This window comes from Brassica napus, chromosome A5, assembly GCF_020379485.1.
Source record: "Brassica napus cultivar Da-Ae chromosome A5, Da-Ae, whole genome shotgun sequence".
NCBI lineage: Eukaryota > Viridiplantae > Streptophyta > Magnoliopsida > Brassicales > Brassicaceae > Brassica > Brassica napus.
In genome coordinates, this window is record NC_063438.1 from 20,640,559 (window position 1) to 20,657,285 (window position 16,727).

The 16,727-nt window shown below is 37.0% G+C and overlaps 3 protein-coding genes across 5 annotated transcripts; 1 reads left to right on the forward strand and 2 right to left on the reverse strand.

Annotated features, from left to right (window-relative positions):
* The first annotated feature begins 4,682 nt into the window (after window positions 1-4,682).
* LOC125608829 (EH domain-containing protein 1-like) lies at window positions 4,683-8,340 on the forward strand. 3 transcript variants are annotated; one of them, XM_048779346.1, is made up of 16 exons: window positions 4,683-4,881; window positions 4,973-5,052; window positions 5,188-5,256; window positions 5,359-5,416; window positions 5,530-5,588; window positions 5,673-5,712; window positions 5,795-5,856; window positions 6,096-6,209; window positions 6,308-6,410; window positions 6,544-6,593; window positions 6,782-6,910; window positions 7,006-7,257; window positions 7,354-7,433; window positions 7,527-7,653; window positions 7,727-7,870; window positions 7,960-8,340. In XM_048779346.1, exons 1-16 carry the CDS (start codon window positions 4,797-4,799, stop codon window positions 8,083-8,085), a joined length of 1,578 nt encoding a protein of 525 aa, XP_048635303.1. In that variant the 5' UTR covers window positions 4,683-4,796; the 3' UTR covers window positions 8,086-8,340. The 3 variants fall into 3 exon arrangements, with proteins under 3 accessions (XP_048635303.1, XP_048635302.1, XP_048635304.1); XM_048779347.1 differs by having other exon boundaries at window positions 4,684-4,881; window positions 5,533-5,588; XM_048779345.1 differs by having other exon boundaries at window positions 5,533-5,712.
* A 14-nt stretch (window positions 8,341-8,354) lies between these two features.
* Window positions 8,355-11,611, reverse strand: LOC125608828 (PHD finger protein At3g20280-like). Its single transcript, XM_048779344.1, has 4 exons — window positions 11,032-11,611; window positions 10,888-10,951; window positions 10,691-10,795; window positions 8,355-10,365 (listed from the first exon to the last, which is right to left on the reverse strand). Exons 1-4 carry the CDS (start codon window positions 11,389-11,391, stop codon window positions 8,780-8,782), a joined length of 2,115 nt encoding a protein of 704 aa, XP_048635301.1. The 5' UTR covers window positions 11,392-11,611; the 3' UTR covers window positions 8,355-8,779.
* An 815-nt stretch (window positions 11,612-12,426) lies between these two features.
* LOC106402236 (putative BPI/LBP family protein At3g20270) lies at window positions 12,427-16,364 on the reverse strand. Its single transcript, XM_048779348.1, has 11 exons — window positions 16,155-16,364; window positions 15,407-15,679; window positions 15,170-15,318; window positions 14,954-15,090; window positions 14,714-14,876; window positions 14,123-14,553; window positions 13,856-13,995; window positions 13,428-13,770; window positions 13,114-13,362; window positions 12,902-13,027; window positions 12,427-12,805 (listed from the first exon to the last, which is right to left on the reverse strand). Exons 2-11 carry the CDS (start codon window positions 15,667-15,669, stop codon window positions 12,641-12,643), a joined length of 2,166 nt encoding a protein of 721 aa, XP_048635305.1. The 5' UTR covers window positions 15,670-15,679; window positions 16,155-16,364; the 3' UTR covers window positions 12,427-12,640.
* Between the last annotated feature and the right edge of the window lie 363 nt (window positions 16,365-16,727).

Sequence of the window (16,727 nt, forward strand, 5' to 3'; positions counted from 1 at the left end):
TTTTATATAAGATAATTATAATAGTTTTATACTCTACTTGATGAATTGTATTCGAATGTAATTATATAATAAATATTTTAAATATTACAAAATCCAAACATGTTTATTAATATGATTTTTAAATTATTTATCGTTGTTTTACAAAATAAATTTATCAGAATTTTATTACGTGTTGATCATAAATGAACTCTTCAAATTGTTATAATTTGATTGACCGATGATTTTTAATTTTATTTATTATAATTATATCTAAAAGGAAAGGATAATTCAATTACCACTTTCTAAATAATCTACATAATATTAGAAATAATTATTTATGGTAACTAATTGTTGAAACTATGAAAGAGTAATAATGCGATCAATTTTTTTACATATTTATATATTACATAAAATAATAAACAAAAGTGTTTATTTGAATTTATATAATGATTTTATATTTGTATAGAAAGAATTATATTTGTATACAAAGTATCATAATAACTATTAATGTCTAATAATTCAATGCATGCTTTATAAATCATTTATAAAATTATAAATACATTTATAAAAATCAGACGTTTAAAATTATTATAAGAGGTTCTAAGTCATTTATAGAAGCTTATACATTAATTTATAAAATGTATTTTGATAATTTATCCTCCTATTACAATATTTTGAATTTTTTTCATTTTTAATGGTAAAATTCCTCAACTATGTTTACTTAGTGTAGAAACCCATAAACTAAAGATTTATTGGTAGTAGAGTCTTGCTGAAAATGGGATTTGATACTCATTGGGTAAAACTTATGATGGCCTGTATATCATTGGTTCAATATAGAGTCTTACTCAATGGTCAGCCAAGGGGTCTTATTATCCCACAAAGGGGCTTAAGACAGGAAGATCCGTTATCCCCCTATTTATTTATATTATGCACAGAGGCGCTAATTGTGAATATTAAAAAAGCGGAACGGGAGAAACAGTTGACTGGTATGAAGGTGGCTCGCGCTTGTCCTTCGATATCTCACCTCCTCTTTGCAGACGATAGCCTCTTTTTCTGCAAAGCACAAGAGGCAGAGTGTCAAACCATTCTCAGAATCCTCCAGGATTATGCTGCAGTCTCTGGACAATTGATTAATTTTCAAAAATCGTCCATTCAGTTTGGACATAAGATTGAGGATTCAAGACGATAGATGATGCGAGATATCTTAGGAATACATAATGTTGGTGGTATGGGTACTTACTTGGGTCTCCCAGAAAATATGGGAGGATCAAAGATCCAAATTTTCGGATTTGTACAGGATAGAGTAAGCTCTCGGGTTAATGGATGGACTTTTCGGTATTTTACTAAGGGGGGAAAGCAGGTAGTCATTAAATCGGTAGTCACTGTGATGCCAAATCATGTGATGTCGTGTTACCGCTTGCCCAAAGCAAACACGAAGAAAATTACCAGTGTTGTGGCTAGATTTTGGTGGAGCCCTGGGGGAAGCACAAGAGGTATGCACTGGAAATCCTGGGATAAAGTTTGTGCGCCTAAGGAACAGGGTGGTCTGGGTTTTAAGGACATAACGGATTTTAATACAGCAATGCTGGGTAAACAGTTATGGCGACTCATTGAAAAGCCGAACACGTTGTTTGCCCGTGTGTTTAAGGGTCGGTACTACAGGAATGCATCACCCCTGGATCCGATTCGTTCCTACTCCCCATCCTATGGGTGGAGGAGTATTATTTCCGCTAGATCTCTGGTAAGCAAAGGACTAATCAAAAGGGTGGGATCAGGATCAACCATATCCGTATGGAATGATCCATGGCTCCCAACCACTCGCCCGAGACCAGCAAATCAAAACCAATCTTCTCTTTACCCGGACCTTACAGTTGACTCGCTCATAGATCCAGACTCACGCTCATGGAATTTACATGCTCTTCACACCTTGGTGGACCCTGAAGACGTGAAAATCATTACAAGTATACCACTGAGTAGGTCTCAGATGGCAGATAGAGATGGATGACACTTTTCGAAAAATGGACGGTATACGGTTAAATCAGGTTATCAGGTGGAGCGGGTATACCCAGATCAGCAATCTCAGGCAGAGACCTACGGACCCACGGTAGACTCACTCAAGTCCTTCTGCTGGAAAATTCGATGCCCACCGAAAATACGACATTTTCTGTGGCAAATATTATCTGGATGTCTATCGGTTAGGAAAAATTTGCAGGCAAGAGGGATGCAAGGAGATATCTGTTGTGCTCGATGTGGGGCTCCAGAGGAATCTATAAACCATGTCTTTTTTGAATGTCCACCGGCAATTCAGACATGGGCGCTCTCTAAGATTCCATCTAATCCTGCCATCTTTCCAACGGAATCACTCTATGCAAACATAGATCATCTATTTTGGCGCGTTACTCCAAAGATGGATGATCATCAATTTGCGTGGATACTTTGGTACATATGGAAAGCAAGGAATAGTAAGGTATTTAGTGATCTGGATATTGATCCTCGTGATACTCTTGGGAAGGCCGAGACAGAATCTGTTCTGTGGGCTGATGCACAGGTGATTCCTGAGTCACATGACGCACACCAGAGAGATATGGCTCCCATACCGGTGAGACCGGGCAGATGGTGCTTCTCCGATGGCTCATGGAAGGCAAACGATATCTTCTCGGGACAAGGATGGTATAGCACCTTATCAGGATTTGATGGTTTGATGGGTGCAAGAAACACCAGAGCTAGTCTTTCACCTCTCCATGCAGAGTTTGAATCACTAATCTGGGCAATGGAATGTATGCGGAATTTGCGGCAGTTTCGGGTCACATTTGCAACAGATTGTTCTCAATTGGTGAAGATGGTTTCGGAACCAGAAGAATGGCCAGCGTTTGCAAACTACTTGACAGATATAAAGACCCTTAGTACTGGATTTCAGAGCTCGGAGATCATCTATGTACCAAGAACGCAGAACACACAGGCGGACAAACTAGCACGTAGTGCAAGAATTCAACCGTCGTTCGTCGTTCACATGGATGCAGAGCTACCCTCTTGGTTAACAGAGTCTATAGGAGTCTGTTTTCTTTATTGATGTCAAAAAAAAAAAAAGATTTATTGGTAGTAATAGTAATTATGACCTGTTAGAGTTTAATTTATTAAATAAAGTTAATTTAAGGATTTTTTTTGTTAAATACTTAGTTTGAGGTTTTTTACCCAAAACAAACTTAGTTGAAGGGTTTTAACGTTAAAATTCCTTATTCTTTCCTTATTATCTATTATTTAAATCCTTATAGTGGGATTTGTTTTATCAAAAACCAGTTGCAATCAACTGACGAGATATCTTCTTTCCTAATATCATGCATTTAATATTTAAATATATATATAGCAAAATTTGAGTTACCAAAATTATGTATATATTATAACCAGAATATCTTAAAAAATTTATTAGAAAATATTCTATATCATAGCTGAATTAAAATTTATTAGAGGATATTCTATCTCATAGCTTCTCTTGAAAACTAGGTCATTTGGAAACTTAAACTAATTTGCTATATAAATATCACGCTACCTCCATTAGTTTCACGCATCTGTCTTTTAAGTTTTCATATGTTTTTGATCGTTCTAATTTAAATTCTACTTTTGTGATCTTGCGCAGGTGTATGATAATCAATAAGTAACTCATAGACGAGAACACTATTACTGGTAATTTTATGGGGGATTCTTCTTCTCCGTTTATTTTTATTCTCTTCCTCTCCATGTTGTATCTCTATCTATATTTTTGCATCAGTAGTGATTCAACTAACAAAAAGAGACGACTCTGTTTATCCAGGAACTGATCATCACTTTCAAAAAGATATTTTTTTTTATAAAGTTAAATCATTTATCAAGAATATAATATAAGATATGTATGTTAATCAAGTGCAATTTATTTATTGTGCGTGATCCTCTTCGGTACGTCTGAGAACCAAAGGTAATCTCAAAGCTTTTTAAAAACTTTGAAACTCATTGACGTTCTCCTATCAATTATATAATTTGTTATCTTTTGGAGATTGTTTACATCTTTAAATATTTTTATTAGAATTACCTCTATTCTGATTCAAGGCTTAGATAAAGAAACCGTAAATCATCTATGATGTTACAATGAAATCAATGACAATAAATCTCAGGTAATTCAAATCTCTCTTTTATATTTCATGGCTGATTTTTTTATTAGGGTTATGCGTGAAATATTTGTTTTTTCTCAATTATATTTTTCTGATGTTTTAAGATTAGTGTTAAATGTGATCGTTTTCTAAACGTTCTAATGTATTATTTGTTCATATGAACATAGTATAAATATCAATATGTAACATCGAATGTTTCATATTAACCATATACATGTAACATAAGTATTATATAGTTGTAAATATGTAATTATCAATTTAATATTAATGTTCATGTCTGCACCTGCATGCGGTCCACCTAGTTTTTATTAAGAATCTATTAATTTTTAATTATCATATAAATTAAGAAATTTGACTCAATTGTTCAAAGTATTTAGCATTTACGATGTTGACAGAAGAGAGTATTTACTATTTAACACCTCAGTAATTGTGTTTCGACAAGGAGCAATCAAAATCCTCCAATAGTGGGCTAGTACAATCAATCAATAAGTATTGGGGGCATATGTACAACTTTATAAAAATATAGGGACGTTTCGTGCATTCTAAATCTCTTTCCCCCCTCCCTTGCCGTCGGGACGAAGAACCCGCTTTCTCAGAAACCGTAATCTCACGTATTCAAAAAACTCCATTTGAACTCCCAATCTCTGCAAATCTGGATTCACACCTATCTCGGAGATGGAGATCGATTCCGTCGCAGCTGGCTCTTGCTCCAAGGAGAATCAAATTATCTACAAGGACTGGTTCGAATTCGCCGATTCAGGTCTCACTTGATGCAGCCTTCTTCAAAACTTAGATTCTCTAATTCAATCTATCGCGCTAAGAGCTTCTCTTGTTTTGGTGTATATGAGCAGACGGAGATGGACGCATTACTGGTAGCGATGCGATCAAGTTCTTCTCCATGTCGAATCTGCCTCGACCTGAGTTGAAGCAGGTTAGGGTTTGTATATAATTGATTGCGTGGCTATTGCTTCTTAGAGTATAGAGAAAGATGCCTATGAATCTATGATGAGCTTCTACACTGTGAAGCTTATGCTTCTTCTTATTCTTCTTGTGAAATTTTTGATAGGTCTGGGCGATTGCAGATGCAAAGAGACAAGGCTATCTTGGATTCAAAGAGTTTATCGTTGCTATGCAGGTTGAGAGATTCATGTTTGCATCTCCCTCCCATTTTAAATGTGCATGTCTCTCTGTAAGATTGTGAATCTGATTAATTGTTATCTTGGATTCAATGTTATAGCTTGTTTCTTTGGCTCAAACTGGTCATGAGATATCGCATGAAGTTCTTCATAGTGACGGTATGTTGATTGAAAACTGGAATCAATACTCAGTGAGTCCGTGTATATTAATTAGCTTCCTAAGGCTAGTTAATATAATGTTTTCTAGTTTCTGATATGTCTATGGTTAATTGCAGTTGATTTCAAAAATATGAATCCTCCTGTTATGGATGGTCTCATCGTATTAATGGCGGTTAGTATTTGGGCCTGCATTTTCCATTTCATGTCTTTTAAGTTTGAATATATGTTACTTACGACTGTGCATTTAACGACGCAGAAGAAGAAGAAACATTCACCAAAGTCGAGTGATCCGAATGGTACAACGAATCTCGTTATACTGAAACCGAACCGTTTAAGTTTCGTGGTTTTTATATCTCATTTGATTCTTATTTTGTTCAGGTAGTCCGGCTGCAGATGCATCACTTACAGCTCATTGGTTCTCTTCCAAATCTTCAAAAAAGGTTTGTCTTTTTTTTTTTGCTCCAAGCAGTGTATTTAACCACCAATCATTTATTGCCTTGAGTTTACTTCCATATCTAGTAAATACTGTATTTGTGTGATTGTCGTTTTTACCTAATCTTTATTATGGATTCAAAAATATCATTGGTGGACTTAAAGTCGAGTTTTCCTTAGCTGCTTATAACTGTTTTAATTAATAATATCTATAGTTTGTGTAAACTGAATATCGTTGTGTTCTCAGATTTCTCTGTCCTCCGTAACATCTATAATCGATGGCCTGAAGAGGTTGTACATTCAGAAGCTGAAGCCACTTGAAGTTGCTTATCAGTTTAACGATTTTGTATCTCCTTTGTTGGTAAGTTGGGAATTACTTTTTGGTTCTTTTTGTAACAACAATTCTGGATAATTATTATCAAGTATATTGACCTCTGAACTAATTGTGTGTTTGCTTAGACGAACAGTGATTTCGACGCCAAACCTATGGTAATGCTTCTGGGTCAGTACTCCACAGGGAAAACAACTTTCATTAAGCATATGCTTAAATCTAGTTATCCAGGCAAGTTATCCTCCTTATCATGTCTCCTCCTTCTGGGACTCATATAGTTTGGATATTTAACAAGGACATACCAAGTCAGGTCAAGTCTAAGCTATAAAACAGCTTCTTATAATGGCAACTATCATTTTTTCAGGAGCTCATATTGGACCAGAACCAACTACTGACAGATTTGTTGTCGTCATGGTATGTTTATTTGTAGTTTACCAATGGTTTCACTTGTGGGAGGAATGATCCATCATATTCTGCTAAACATTTGAGTTTTGTCTTCAATAGTACACATTAAATTACTACATGGTTGACAATGGTGGATGGAGTATTTCATTTTCGCCTTGCATGAAGGGTAATTTCGATCTGTTAATTGTGTTTCACAGTCTGGACCTGATGAAAGAAGTATCCCGGGGAACACAGTAGCGGTTCAAGCAGATATGCCATTCAGTGGTCTTACAAGTTTTGGGACTGCCTTTTTGTCGAAGTTTGAATGTTCTCAGATGCCTCACCCTGTACGGTCAACCTCATGCATCCCCATGGAGACTGTTCTTTACTTTTTCTCATATTGATTTACTGATAATTACCGATCCATTCATCTTTATTGAAGCTGCTGGAGCACATAACATTTGTCGATACTCCTGGAGTTTTATCAGGGGAGAAGCAACGGACTCAACGAGCATATGAATTCACAGGTGTTACATCATGGTTTGCCTCGAAGTGCGATCTCATCCTCCTCCTGTTCGATCCACACAAGCTGGATGTAAGCGATGAGTTCAAGCGGGTTATTTCATCTTTACGTGGTCATGATGACAAGATCCGCGTTGTTCTGAATAAGGCTGACCAAGTGGACACTCAGCAGGTTGACGATTCTTATTTCGTTCCTTCTTTCACACACTCCTTTGGTTGTTTTCCACGTTCTGATACAGTTACACCCTTGTCTCTGTATCTTGTATAGCTAATGAGGGTGTATGGAGCTCTCATGTGGTCACTTGGAAAAGTTCTCAATACTCCTGAGGTTGCCCGTGTCTACATTGGGTGAGTGGACCTGTTCCTTCAACTTGTTGACAATATAGCGGTTTAAAACTGAAGTTTATGTTTTGTTGTTCTTGTTTTGCTTGCGTTGTACAGATCGTTCAGTGATAAACCCATTAACGAAGCTTCAACTGGTCCAATTGGGAGAGAATTGTTTGAAATGGAGCAAGAAGATCTTCTCTCTGATCTGAAAAACATTCCAAAGAAAGCTTGTGATCGGCGAGTGAGTGTGAAGCTTCCTTCTTTCCCTTCCTCCCCTCTTGATGGAATCTAACTGTGTTCTCTCTGTATAACAGATAAATGAGTTTGTGAAACGGGCAAGAGCTGCAAAGATACATGCGTACATCATCAGCCATTTGAAGAAAGAGATGCCAGCCATAATGGGAAAAGCCAAAGCTCAACAAAAACTGATGGATAACTTGGAAGACGTCTTTGGAAAGGTTGATCTGATTTCTAAGGAGTTTAACAATATGCAAATTTCTGATTTTGGGAAAAATTTGATACCAATGTGTTTTTGACATGGGAACAGGTACAAAGAGAGCATCATTTACCAAAAGGAGATTTCCCAAACGTGGACCAGTTTAGGGAGGTGCTAAGTGGTTACAACTTCGACAAGTTTGAGAAGCTAAAGCCTAAAAATGTTGCAGACTGTTGATGATATGTTGGGGTATGACATTCCGGAGCTCTTGAAAAATTTCAAAAACCCTTATGATTAATACCATTATCCCGTCTTAGCTATGTGCTTACTGTTTTAACCCTAATCTTGCACTCACCTTTGGCCCTAGAACTTCCTTTTCGAGCATAAAAGCACATTTGTATTGTTAAAAGACTTGTACACCACTAAGACACAAAGAGTACTTACAAAACAAAAGTATTGAATATCAATATCAAGTCTTGGCATTGTTTGGTTTATGGTGGTGCACCTTTGAATTATAATAAAAATATTTGATAAAGTTTGGAAGGAGTCGTGACTCGGTGAGAGGACAATCAGTTCCCAGCACATGAATACAAAGCACATGAATCCAAATCGGTTGAACTATACATAACTTTAATTCATAGGTTGAAAGGTAACCCTGTGTCTTGATTCTATTGCTCCCTAAAACTTTAGAGAACAGAGTTAGAACGCATATGCAAGTACACCCATGTCATATCAAAACCACCGTCTATTATTGCTATTGCTTTCGCAAGTTCATTGCTCCAAATGTTCTGAGCATTCCTGATTTTACCTAACAGATGAGATGTATATTCTATCATCGAAAACTAAAGCTGAAAGAAGATAACAACTACTGGTTAATTGCTCAAGAATTTTAGGCAGCGTTTACTTCCTTTATCGAATTCCATTTATCAAACTAAGGATCTGAAGGCTGTTCATGAGGTCTATCATCTAGACCATTCAATCCTTTGCCTTCTTGCGAATCTCCTGGGACATTCTGTACAGTATCTTGAGCGTTTGATGTTTCTTTCTCGGTTTGTAAATGAGGGTAAGATGACACTGAAGGAGGCTGAGACGCTGTATCCTCTGGCTGGCAAGCTGAATTATCTTCTGGCATGAATGGTTCAGCAGTCATCTTCGAGTCTTGATCTGATACAACTGCAGTTGGAGTTTCTGTTGGGTGGTTCTGGCAAGGTTCAGACGCAAATTTCTCACTGGCATCCTTGCCTAGTTCTAGCCTGTTCTCTGGTGTTCTTTTATCATTCAGAGAGTCCGACTGAGATGTAGACTCTGATGGATTCTCACAGCTAGAAACATTTTCCAGAGGAGCTTGTAGACCATCATCAGCATTCAATGATTGACCTGTAGCTTCATCTTCAGATGTTTTTGTAGTCTCAGAATGTAACACTTCCGGATGAGAATTGCCACTGGAAGTAACAGACAATGCCTCAAGTGCCGTAAGCTCGGTATTTAGCATAGAATGGTCAGTCGTACCAGAGGCGCTTGAGTTACCGTCTCCATTTTTGGTAACTGATGGTGCTTCTGCTACAAGGCTAGAAGTTACTGGTGTACTCGAAGTAGCATTTGAGATTGCATTCACGGTGACCAGGTTACCAACAGGCAATGGAGAAGTGCTGCTCATGGTTCCAACTGGTGTTAGAGGTTTTGAAACGAAGCCATTGTTTACCACAACACTTTTACTTACAATTGCTGTAGGATTTGGAGTCTTGGTAAGTGATACCAGTGCTGGAGAATTGGTACAACCGACGAGACTTTCCCTAAACCCTTGTGTCCCAGTATTTGTGGTCTTTGCTGCGCTTGCAGTTGTATTTGCATTCACACTAGCAGTCACAGAATGAGATGTAGTTGCTGCTCCAGAAACAAAGCCAGGAAGATTCTGTACTCTGGGACCCGTAGTCACAAATGGTTTCTGTAGATTAACCTTTGTATCTACTGATCCAACCTTCTTTGTAGTTACAGCACGGCCATACTTAGGAGGGAACGGCTTCCCATTGGATGCAAGCACACATTTTGAGCAATGCCATTCAGACTTTGGAACTCCTTTCAAATTGTTTGCCTGCAGACATTTCAAGTGGTATGCATTTTCACAGGCATCACAAATCAGTAGAGTCTCCACTTCATTGATGGTACCTTCACACATCTGGCATGTCATTGCTCTGCTCATATAATCTCTGGAAGGTGGGTTCCACAAAGGATACTGTTTGACCCGTCGTGGATGCAGAAAATTATAGACTATCTTAGCGATGTCACTATGGTTGTTCTGAAACGAATAAGTCTGACCGTAATGGACTCCCTGCATCGGCTGATTTGTGCCCGGGAATGTACCGTGCGGAGTTTGAGACATGAATGGCCTAAAGCTTGGATCTGGTACCCTGGCAGAGCTTTGAATAGGCACCTTCTTACTTGGTGCAGTACCGAATGATATGGTTGATTGAGGTTGGGTAGACCAGGATCCAGCATAGTAATTTGCAGAAGAATTTGCTGGAACACAGGAACAAGTAAAATTTGAGAAAAAAAATTGAGAAACTCAAGACAGAAAACAGGAGCACTATTCATCATTTCTCACGAGTCATGTTAAGCTTTGGAAACTTTAAGGCAAAAAAGTGATCGCATTAAAAAAAAAAGTATTCTAATTTCTGAGCAGAGAGGATAGTTACAGCTACAGGGCTAAGAACCTAATGATAGCATCAGGATATATGGCTATTTAACTAACCAACCAGAATACGCTATTCTCCATTCTCCTAGTCAAAAGGCTATCAGTTTCTTATCACTACAACTGCATCTACTGAAAACAAAGAGGACTTACCAGTGCCCTGAGAAGCAGCACCATTAAGCATCATCTTAGGCCTGAGATAGCTCCCAGCTGGATTAACACTACCAATCCACTTATTAGCCACAGAAGCATTCTTTCCTGCAGAAACAAAGGGCAAAGAAAGATTAACGATGCCTAAAGATGGAGCTCGATGGTTTGGTTAAAAAGCGTACAATATGCAATAGCCATACCAAGACCTGGAGATGCAACACCATTGATTGTCTTAGGTGTCGGAAACTGTTTTGCTTCTTCCATCTGTAGAAAAAAAGTTTAAATCAAAAGGCCACAAAGAAAAATCACATCCTCTCTTGCAAGAAACTAAACAAAGTTCCAACCTTTCTTTTGCCAAGAGACAGCTTCTCGGAGATAGTGATCTTACGAGCTCGGAATCCTAATCTCTGGTCATTACCATTCAAACCCATATCTTCAATCACAGCTCTAACATCATCGCCACCGATGATATCATTAGGAGTAAACTCTTGGCACATCTCCGCTAGTTTCGACCTAGCTTCAACCATCAGCTCGAGTTCCATCTCCGTCGGGGCTTTCCCTCCTCGCATCCTCCCTAACGCCGACAAAACCAGCACAATCTCCGCCACTCTGTTCATCTCTTCGCCAAAGCGTCGCTTTTTCGCAGGAGGAGGAGGAGGAGACATTGGTTCTCCTCCGTTACTAGCCGCCACACCCACATCCATTGAGAGAAACCCTAGATTGGTTTCAAAAATTTGAAAAGGAGTTGGCGGGTACAGTTGTATGACTCGGTGAGTTGTTGTAACGAGTTGATGATACCCAATGACACCAAGGAGAGGCCGGTGGTTTTTGTTAGAGAGAGAAAGTTGATGATGACTTCTTTTTTTCTCTAGAGAGATTATAAAGTTAACTTTATTTTTAAGAAATAAATCAATAAATAGATTTTCTCCAAAAGATATGTACTTGGGCCCATATATACAAAATAGGCCCATAACTGATAAGATTGTTGTAAAGCAATTTACCTTCTCACAATGAAGTTAAAATTAGATGTAATGGATATGTTGCTAAAAAAAAAAGAAGATGTAATTTCATTTTTTTACTCCATTTGTTTCAAATTAATAAATGTTTTTAAGATTTTACACATATTAAAATTTAATTAAAATAGCATTATTTTATGTGATTAACAAATTTTAATAATTCTAAACCAATTACAATTTAATAAACATAATTATTTTTCTTCTTTCTTTTTTGTCATCTGAGAATTGAAATTAAACATCAAAGGTTTAAGAATTTATTACACAATCATCTCATCCTATACTAGAGTGATCTTCAACCCAAGACTACCAAAAGCTTTAAAAGAAAGTAAGAAACTACGCCGGAATGGATAGAGACTTCAAATTGTGTTTATAATATACACAAACAGTATTATTGTTGTTAATAAAATTATAAACAGTATAAATGTAAATGTTGTTTTAACATGTAAGTGTCTTAATTGTATTAATTACAAACAATATAAATGTAATTATAAACAATATAGGCTGTATCTGCTCGCAAGACCAGGAAGCACTTCAAGAATCTCATGGCTGTTTGGTTGATCTAACTAAAAGCCTTTAAAATTTTCTCTCAGATTGTAGGCATGTTTTTTCCTTTGTTTTTGCCATGCCAAACAAACTTTAGTTTTCAAACTGTTTAGATTGTAAGCTCCTTTCATTTATATGATATTCAAAGTTAAGCAAAAAAATATAGGCTGTATCTACATATACACAAACAGTATAAACTATATAGATTGTATTTTTATCTACAAGCTGTATAAATGTTGTTTTAACATGTATGTAACAAAGAACATAGGTAATTCAAACAAGTACCTGAGAGATATGATATATACAGGCTAAGTCTTACAAATTTACAACGCAGCTTTATACAGAAATAGCAACAGCTTCACAAGTATCAATAAACTTGAGAGGCCGTTCATATCTAACCAAAGGCGACATCACTGCAGACCATTACGCCATTTTCAACATAGACAATCTCTGTGTTTTTGATCTTGAAACCGTGCGTAAACGGCAAAGGGAAACCTCTCATAAGGCGTGTGTTTACGTACGGCAGAAACAAGGATTCAAGAATCGTCGACACTACATCCTAACAAAATATCAAGAAACATCCCAGTTTAGTAGTGTCAAGCAAGAGTCATATATAATAAGTCTTGTCTACAAGAAAACATAACTAATTTTTTACCTGAATATAGTTTGCTTGAAGATCTCCAAGTTTACTCCACGTCATTGTCGCATTGAAACCTTTTAATCTGAGGCTACCTGCTAAATTGTTCGCTGCTATTTCTGCAGTACCTCCAACATCCAGAACCTGCAACACAAGAACCACATTATGTTTTTTAAAGGGCATGCTTCTTAACTAGATTGTTCTGGGGATTATTAGTACTACGCATATACCACTGATATGCGTGCTACAGATAGGACAGCTCCAGAGTTTTGGACATCGATTGATATCTCTAGATCAATGATTGCATCAATGCCATTCTTTGTGATGTTAACAGCAGGCGGAGACGTTACCGTCATGTTAAGCATCATTTTAACATTTGGATATTGTTTGTAGAGCTCTGGAAGTATGAGTTTCCAGTCAGATGTGCTTAGAGCCGACCCGTTCTTCGTTTCCTGGATATCCACATGCATCCTCTTTGCCTGGATTAAAAAAAAAAACTTATTTCTCCACCAAACTCATCTAATGCAAAACTTTTGGAACTTACAATGAAGTAGACAAGTGTTGCAGAGTTGAAAACTTCTTCTTCTATGGAAATTCCCACCATTCTTTTAACCCTGGGAGTCAAGAAAGAAGAAATAGATCCTGAAACTTTTTTATCACCATCGCCATTTGCCATGAACAAACCATTGATTCCAACTTCAACAGAAGAATCATCCAACACAGGGCTTCCTGTAAAAGTGAGGTTCACTGCAACATTGTCATCAATCTTTCCCTCTTTTGGAAGTGATTGCAACTTAGCATCAAGCTTCTTCATCTTCTCCAAAATCTTATTAGAAACAGTCTCTTCAACTGTTGTAATAATCTTCTTCTCAAACGCATCAACCACCCTACAAACAAACCAAACCAATGAAAAAAGTAAGAATTTTTTTTGTTTCTTTAATCTAATAGTAAATGATAATTAATAACAGTTACCCTTGGTATAGCCAAGAAGCACCACCATTGATATGAATACCAATGCTCTTCACTTTACAATCACTATCCCTTGAAGCAATCTTTAGACTTCCATTTTCACCAACCAAACTGACAGTGGTTCTCAAATCCATTCCTTTAACCTTCATTCATCATCACAATCATGAATGAAGACAACCAAACTGACCCAACTTTTGGTTTCCGACAACGTTCAGACCATAAAGACAAAAACCCATATCATAAAGTACAAAACTTTATTTCACTTATTACCTTAACAGAGGCAACTCCATGATCAGCAATATGAAAGAAGGAAGCTTTATAAGCATACGACCAATCCATGCTCACATCTGCCGTCGCCCCCGAAACACTCAAAACGATTCCATCTCCTCCGGTCTCGACCCTCGACGACCGAACATCAACCGCGTATATCTTTATATTTTTCAGACCCATCTGTACTTTCCCTACCAAAGGGATCTTAACCTTCTTCTCGATCTCAGGTAGCTGAAGCGGAAGCGTCGTGGATATCACCTTGTGGATGAGGAAGTCTTTGGCTAAGTCAAGACCCGTTTCGGAGACGAGTAGCGACACGTGTCCGCCGTCTTTGGCCTGAGCCAAGGACGGTGAGATAGAGAGGACGAAGAGAGCGAGGGACGTTATCACTTTCGTGAGAATCATTTTTTTGAAGAAGTTGGGGTTTGTTGCTAGTAACGAAGAGATTTTGTTAAAAGGGTCGTTGAAAGGTTTTGACTTTTCTACTTTTGGAAAGTAAACATGAATGTTACATGACCATAAAGAATTTGTGTTTTATACGTTTTTTCTTACAAAAGATGTCTCTTTGGTTTGGTTAAGTTAGTTAAAAGCCTAACCAAAGATGAGGTAATGTCGGAAACTTCTTCTTGGCGATTCCTATTAAGTCGCAGTACTCTGAATGATCAAACAACAAGTCGCGGAAGTCTACAAACAGTTTCTCAAACACTTTCCATTGTACTTTGATCGGTCTTGAATATGGATATGGAAGAAACCCCTGCAAATTGATTAATCAGATAACCAGTTTAGTTTTTTCTCTACAAAAAACAAAAAGGATTTATGTTTGCTTCTTACATCATATTCTTGTGCAATGGATTTCAGAACAAGAAAGGTATGTTTCGTGTCCTCTATATTGTCGAGAAGAGCCAGCCAGATCTTTGTAACGAGCTCATCAGCTTCTTCTTTGGATTTGCCACTAACAATCAATTGGTCTGCCACCAGAAATGAACTTGAGTACATTTGGGATTCAGTAAGCAGTGTCAATGGCATACTAATAGAGAAGATAATTACCGATCATGGTTCCGTGCAGGACGCCTGAAGCAGGAGTAGTTGAAAGCTGAAGCTGATCTTTCAAGAATAAGTAAATATGTCCAAGCATTTCATCTATGTCTGTCTCCACACCTAATATGTTTTTGCTTATGTATAAAGCCATAAATCTCCTGCAAGCTAAAAAGGCTATTAAGTTCCTTGAGTCTAACTTAATACGTAGATATTTTAAGACTGAAGTTTTGAGCTATTATTATCAACCGTTTGCTTGATCCTTGGCGTATTGGTCCAGTCCATCTCTGAGTTTTGCTGGCAAGAGGATACGCCCGGTTCAGAGCAGCTTGCCATAAGCCTTCTCCACGGAACAAATCAGCCCACTGCTTTCTAACGGAGGAGATATGTTCCCAGTCTGATATTGGAACTCTGATTAATATCTCTACCAAGACATCTTCTTGAAGATAGCTAAAGGGACTATCATCTTTTATTGTTAGGACAACCTTGTCTTTGTTTCGGTTCATTGACATTTTGGCAATCCTGAAACAAACACATGTTTTACAATATGAGGAGGTCTCCAAAAATTCAAATTCGGTAACTATAGAGGGATAAAAAACACAACATTGTTTCTGATTAGCACTCATTTAGTAACTTGGTAATGCCTATTAAGAGTAACAAACACAGAAGCACATATATTCCCATAATAAGATTGTAAGACAATTGCATATGGCAAACAACAAACGATTAAAAGAATCGAACTCTATGAGTAAGATACTTCAAAAAGAAACCCTTGGATTCTTATTAATTATAGATTTAACACAATAAAATAAACATACAAAAAGATATGATCGTATCAATCTGATTCACTGGAAAGAAAAGTAACCAAAAGAATCTCTTGAAATAAGTCAAACTGAGAAAGAGAATCAACTTAATTAAAACTCGGTACGAGGTGCAGAGTGAGAAAAGCAAAGAGGAGCATCGGTTTCCATCAGCGACGATCGAATAAAGAACTTACCAGAGGTGAGGAAGTCCCTGGAGAAGAAAGAAACTAGTGTGCGAGACAGAAGAGACGACGTGGCACTGGCAGAGGAAACAAAACACACAGAGATGTGGGAACAAGACAAGACAAATAGGGAACTGAATCACATGGATCCATGACCACAGGCTCCCTGATTCGGTTTTGGTTTAATTTTAAGCCAGGCCAAACCGAAAACTGCAGTAGTTCCAAAGCCAAACCAATTCTATTTTATATCAACCAAAAAAACGTAATCAACTAAAAGCATGACTGTTTTTTTCATTACCATCTGTAAACGCAGCTTTTGCGGTTGGTATCGATTGTTGGTGTTTTACAACAATTATTCAAATGGCTTTAAACTGCTTCAAACTATTCTAAACTTTTAAATTCAAAAATTAGTTCCAGCTACCATTTGTGGAAAGATAACTTTTTTTAAAAATAATATAAATACAAAAATAAAATTTTTGATAAAATTTTTAAATTAAAATTATAAAAATATTAAAATATATCCATTATATTTTAATTAATATTATAAAAATTTAAATCAAAATATTTTCTATAAAATTTAAAGAT